Here is a 6,885-nt window from a genome sequence, read left to right on the forward strand (position 1 = left end):
TTAACTGACATTGGAGCTTTGTGAACTAATAATAATAATAATAATAATAATAAAAAAGTATTTCTCTTTAATGGTATAGTAAACCTCATTTGCTATTAGGACTCTGCAGGTCTATATCGTGAACCTGGAATGCAGGCATACACACCCTTGCCATTTCTTAAACCAGTAAAATATGCCTTTAAAATACACTAACAATAGAGTTTTTCAGCAGTTTGGCGCACTGGGCCATTCACCCCCGCAGTAAAGATTTACAATTGAGCCATTTGACCCTTTCTAAAAAAAAAAAAACCTATACAATGAGTAGGCCTATTTGAGGCACCAAAAAAGTGGGTTCCATCAGTGTAAGAAACCAAAATCTTTTTCTGTTATCTTTTAATATTTGTACACATTGTCCAGATTAACACATTTCTGGTTCAAGGAGAATGCGTTGTAGATGCACTGACACTGCAAGTTTATGCACATTCATGAACAGTAGTGTGTTTTCAAAGGCGTAGGGGTAGTAAAAAGACTATAACATTTTACAGTTTATGATCTGTCACTTGGTTCAGCTGGGAATGAGACCGTGACACATTAATAAACTTCCATATATCAATAAATACAACATCAGGAGCTTGTGCAAAGGGGCAGATCCATGCACGACTTGAAGCGTAGGTCAGAAAAACAGAGACTTGTAAGTGCGTGTGACGTATAAAATCCTCTGTGTTGGTCCTGTTACGCGCGGACGACCAGCCAAACCCATTTCACCGCGCGCGCGGAGAGAGCAACACCTCTCCACCTGAACCGAGCTGCATAATTCAACCGTTTTATGAAGGAAAACACTACAAGTGTTTTTGGACATTTATTAGATGCTTAAGAACACATAGCTGTTTAAATGGTTGGCCCAATGTGGATGTTTTAGTCATACAAAGTTGTGTTTTTCTCAAGAAAAAAAAAAAAAAGAGGATTGTTTGCGCACCGCAACATAACGTCTTATAGTGAACCCTTTTAAACTGGAATTTGGGATGAAGGTGATGAGCTGGCTCTTGATGTTGCATCTCAGACAAAGAGACATTCAGTCATTCATCACTGACACGGAGGAGAGTCTGATCAGTTAGTGGACGCGCTCCTGAAACGCAGAGGACCATGCGTTGCTTTTGAGGTAGGGCTGTACACATACTATCCTATAACTAAACAATGAGGGAACATATTCATAGTTTAATTGTGTAGCTTATTAATGCTTCGCATGGCATTAAGTAGCTAGAAGTGGTCGTGTTATCAACATTGAATCCAACCGTTTTTTTTATTATTATTATTATTTTTTCCTGAAAACTTTAGCTAATGCAACAGCAGCATGTGAGCTGCTTTGGTTGGTATGAACAACTCAAACAACTGCCAGTATAATTTGCATTTTGTTCATTTAAATGTTGTAAACATTTTATTAATTTGCCCATAAACTCTGTGAATTACAGTGGCATTTCCATATATTATTTTATAATTAAACATTGTATTCGATTTAGGCTATATCTCCTTATACTGAATTTCTGTAAGGAATTTCCATAATTTTCCGGGCGCAACGTCTCGTGCAATGGAAGTTGTCATGGAATTATTATAAAGTTTTATATTTTTATTTATTTACTGTCATAAAGAAAAAAATTATGATATGCAAAACTATAATAAAGTGACAATGCTTGCCATATTTTTTGTCGACGCACTGTTGCTATGGTTACTCGCTAAACGAACGCGATTCACTGCACTTCCAGTGAAAATTCGCACGCTGAATCTTTCATAGTTATGGAAGCGTTTGAAACCGTATACCTATAAACGAATTTGACCTTTTGAGAAATATTAGGAATTCAGACCAACTTGCAAAAAGAGATCTGCTCACCGGAGATGATTGATAAGCTGGGCAAGAGAGAATACGGGCTCGTGATTAAATAAACTGCCTATACAGCTGTCATATAAGCAATAGAAATGGAAGATAGAAAATAAGCGGATGTGTCGTGCACATGTTTAATGAGAAGTTGTGGCGTAGAAGGCAAGTTAAATGTTCACCGCCGCGGTGAAAATACGGACGGTTCATATGAATTAGTGTCCGCTGGACTGTTTGTACTCGTAACAGTGACATCGTTACCCTTTGTTTCGATTTATGGTTCAGCGCATTTCTGAGGCAGGGCTTTATTTGTGCAACACATTGTGTCGCTCTGCTCCCTTTGCACGCCTCATATCCAGCGCGAGTAGCTACTACTTAAAGTCAAGGTCATGCAGAACATACAGAGTTTACGCAATGATTACATGCTTCATGCAATTGACGATGCCATATGAATATGCATGTTTTTGAAACAATAAAATACCAGTTAATTCCTTAGACATTTAGTATTGGGAATAAAGGGTACTTGTCCAAAGTAGTCTGGTATAAACTCTCCGAAAGGCAAGCCCTACACCAGCTACGCACTCTATAAATAAACAATAAATAATAAATAAACTTTTTACCCCAAAGAACCACTCAGGAACCTTTATTGTTAGGACTGAAAAAGCTAGTTGAGCTAGTTTTTTTTTATTTTTTATTTTTTATGAACTATTCTGAATTGGCAAGGTATTGACAAGACTAATGTATTTATGTTATATTTAATATTTTCAAAATTGTTCAGTTCATTTAACTATGGCAATCATGTTTTAAATACATTATTAAGACCTTTTTTATGCGCTAACAAAATCTGTAAAAAAAAAAAAACTTAACAGATAATGTTAGATGATGTCATTATTCTATAGATTTTTATCCTACAGTGTGTGCATAAGAATCAAGCATGCAAGTTTCATTTCAAGTTTTATGCTGCTGAGATAAACCACTATTTTGCATTCTCATTTTGTTCTTTTTAGCCCTTTGGTGACTCAAAAATCAACAGTTCCTTGTCAAATCGGTGCCTGTATCCAAATATGGCAACCCAGGGGCTCATGTGCAACACCTCAATCTCAGACTATGCAAACCAGTCCAATGAAAGCAGAAATAGTTCCTTTCAACTGAATGGGAGCTCGATGTCCGAGGAGGACAGCACGAAGGTCCTGGCTGTAATCTACCTTGTGGTGTTCATCGTGGGTTTGACAGGAAACTCTCTGGCCATTTTCGTGGTCCTGCGCTACACCAAAATGAAGACGGTCACCAACATGTACATCTTAAACCTGGCAGTGGCAGATGAGCTGTACATCCTGGGACTTCCATTTCTCACCACCCACAATGTGCTTACCTACTGGCCGTTTGGCAACTTCCTCTGTCGTATTCTGATGTGGGCAGACTCCATCAGTCAATTTACTAGCACATTCTGTCTGACAGTAATGAGCATTGATCGCTATATGGCTGTGGTACATCCTATCCGCAGCACAAGGTGGCGGCGACCCAGTGTTGCCAAGGTGATAAATAGCATGGTATGGGCACTGTCCTGTCTGCTAACGCTGCCAGTCATCATTTACTGTGACGTTCAGCCGGAGCTCAACACCTGCAACCTGAGCTGGCCTGAACCGCGTGACGTGTGGTCAACCGCTTTCATCCTCTACACCGCCATACTGGGTTTCTTCTGCCCACTTCTGGTCATCTGCCTGTGTTACCTGCTCATTGTAATCAAGGTAAAGTCAGCCGGTGCACGAGCGGGACTCTCCAAACGCCGTAGGTCTGAGAAGAAAGTGACAAGAATGGTGGTGATCATCGTGGTGGTGTTCGCCCTGTGCTGGCTGCCATTTTTCTTACTTAACATCCTCAACCTGATCAGCACCCTCCCGGAGAACGGCCTCGTCACCGGCATCTACTTTCTCACCGTCATCATGACCTACGTCAACAGCTGCGCCAATCCTCTGCTCTACGGGTTTCTTTCTGATAACTTCAAGCGTAGCTTCAAGCAAGTGCTGTGCATCCACAGGGTCAACGGGGCCAGCGAGGTTCACCCTGTTCACGCGCGACTCAGCAGGTCCCAACAGAATGAGCCCTTCTTCCCTCCAAGGAGCTCTGATTTCAACGACCATGTTCAGAGCTTTCATGTAAGGGCCTTTCATTCTATATATTTTCATTACTAGGTTTATGAATCACATGCTAAATTTGCTAAATACAGACTGATCCATATGGAAGCAGCAATAGCTATCAATTCTCACATTCTCACAAATTCAGTGCACAGAGCCCAGAATTCCTAGCGACACCACTGGAAACCAACATTTATTCATTTTAGCAGTTATTAATGATAGCACTGTGACTAAAAAGGGAAGGATGATCATCAGTTATGGTCATAAATGTCAGGCTTATCAGAACAAACAGCAGAGAACATCAGCAGTAGAACATCACTAAATCTTCTCGATTCAAACAGGTCTGACTCATCACACCTTAGTCATCAGATTGCGAAACATTATCCTCAAAGAAGTGATACAGAACCATAAACACAAAACAACCAGGTACATGTTCTTTTCTCAGGCAGCACCAACATTCCAAACATTCTGATTAGAATACAGTTAGAATGCTTAGAAACATGGAAGCTTGAGACTTTGAATGCTGGTGATTGTTAGGGTCTTAATAAACAACATTTCTGTGAAATGGTCAGTACTGCATACTGAAGGCATGTACATTTCACCTCATTGTTCTGTACATACGTGCCCCTTAAAAGCAGATAAGAAGACAATCGAATACTTCTCTTAAATCTGAACTGTTTTCGAAGAATAACATTCTTAGAATAGGTGCTATAAGGATAAATGCTTTATTTTTCTGTTGTTTTTGCTTTCTGAAATCCTACACCTACCTTTTCCTTTTCAGTCCATTGGTTTGGAGGCCGAGGCCAGTGCCAAAACGGAGATCCACCAACCTGGACCAGAAGTGAGCAGCCAGTCCATATAAAAGTTGACAGTTAAATGGATTTTTTTCTCTTTTTTTTTTTCTTTTTGTTCTGTTCGAGTCAGTTGTCCAATTAAGTCAACATGATTTGATTGTGGTCAAAATATATGGCCTTATAAAAAGTTCTTGTTGTCTATCAAACACTCTGGTGCACAAAGACAATACATTTCCATATAAATATCAATCTGTGATGAGAAGATATCAGTGATGTTATATATGACTGTAAATATGTATTATAATGGCAAATGGCTCATCATTTTGTTCAGCATGACTGAATGAATCTGGGAAACTGTTCATCCACGACCTTTTGGACCAGTTTGGATTGTTGAGAGAGGAAGTGGTTTCTGCTGTTACATTTTGATTTATCATTGCTAATTTGGTGGTGGTTCTGAATATTTTCACTCTCGAACAAGCTCTCTTGGTGGATTTCTGGATTTCAAAGCAGAGTGATACACAGATCCCAGACTTACATTTCACAAGGGATTTGGTGGAAATTCCAAACAGCCTATTTATTAAAGGCATACTGTCTTATGACGGATGAAGAAGTAGTTGCAGCTGAAGCAATGGCCAAAACATCCTGAGAGCAGGAAGGAGCTGCACAGGCAGAAATCAAGATGTTTTTTTTCTTTAGTCGGGGTTGATAAGATGTACAGTACCTGTATTATGCTACCATAGTCTTGATGTTGTTTGTATCATTCCTAATAAACCTGAACTACAGGATTACAATAAGTTTCAAATCAAAACATGGTAGTCTTGTAATATTACTATAGTTAAAGACATGCATGGTATTTGATTTATGTATATAGTAAATAATACTGTAAAGTTAACTGCTTTAAATAGAGGTCCAGGCAAAATGGCAGGAGGGGTTTAGTACATAAACAGCTGCTAACCTTACAAGGATTAACAAAAAATCCCTCCGTCTTTCTTGGTTTAAACGATAAAATCTCATGACTTGTTTGAGCTCGTTTTTTTTTTTTTTTTTTAAATCATGGACACACTTTATTTTATTCTTGACTCACCTCAACATCATCTGATTCTATATTTGTGACCAGAACCAACAGGTCAGACTTTTCCATACTTAATTGGCTTTAGATTTACAGAGACTGTACTCATTAATAGACACTTGTGTACTGTATATGGGTCAGTTTAGCCAATTTTCAACTATAGCCCCTGGCAGGTACAATGAAAAACAAGTACTCAAAACAAGATACATATACAGACAAAGTGTTACATTTACAAGACAGTCAACAAAGACAAATGATTTTTCTTTTCAGAACAAATTTGGAGAAATTCAGCATCAACATCACTTGCTCACCAATGGATCCTCTGCAGTGAATGGGTGCCGTCAGAATGAGAGTCCAAACAGCTGATAAAAACATCACAATAATACACAAGTAAGCCACACCACTCCAGTCCACTGCAGAGGACCCATTGGTGAGCAAGTGATTATTAAAAAGTGGCTCAGCGGATGTACTTTCTCAGACTAAAGAAATTGATTCATTGTGTTTCTAAAAAGCACACAGACCAGATCACTTTCACTGCTTTTATGAAATACTAGGCTGAAGTGTTTCAGAAAGATTATATATGAAAAAAAAAAAAAAAAAAAAAATTACAAAAAACTCAAAGAAGGTTCAACAACTGCAAGACATTTCTATTAAATGATTACTGTTGCACTCTGGACTCTATAACTCTACTAAAGGCATGCAAATCCATAGATCATACCGTCTTTACAAGTGCACATTTTACTTTTCTCTCTTTTTCTTCCCTTCTCTTAAATGTTTCATAATGCAAAACAATGGTCCTCAAAATCACTGTTTATTGTTCATGTATCATTAACAGGTTCTGGAGGTTAGTTGTTTCTTTTTCTCTCTCTCTCTGGTCATATGCATTCTAGTGTTTGTTTTGAGTTCAGTCACTCATTTGCCACTAGCTTTGGTGGATTGTCAAAGTTAAAAAAAAAAAAAAGCCACAGCCTTGACAAACCAGTTTGTAAGTTTTAACACCGTGTCATTCCACTCTCTATCTCTTTGTCAACATGCCCC

At 38.6% G+C, this 6,885-nt stretch overlaps 1 protein-coding gene across 1 annotated transcript; it reads left to right on the top strand.

The window, feature by feature from the left end:
* Positions 1-544: 544 nt before the first annotated feature.
* On the top strand, positions 545-6,400 carry LOC109056159 (somatostatin receptor type 5-like). The gene is made up of 3 exons (XM_042716986.1): positions 545-1,138; positions 2,857-4,005; positions 4,766-6,400. The coding sequence occupies exons 2-3, from the start codon at positions 2,914-2,916 to the stop codon at positions 4,844-4,846; spliced, it is 1,173 nt and encodes a 390-aa protein (XP_042572920.1). The 5' UTR covers positions 545-1,138; positions 2,857-2,913; the 3' UTR covers positions 4,847-6,400.
* Positions 6,401-6,885: the final 485 nt, after the last annotated feature.

The sequence above is a fragment of the Cyprinus carpio genome, chromosome A3 (genome assembly GCF_018340385.1).
Source record: "Cyprinus carpio isolate SPL01 chromosome A3, ASM1834038v1, whole genome shotgun sequence".
Taxonomy (NCBI): domain Eukaryota; kingdom Metazoa; phylum Chordata; class Actinopteri; order Cypriniformes; family Cyprinidae; genus Cyprinus; species Cyprinus carpio.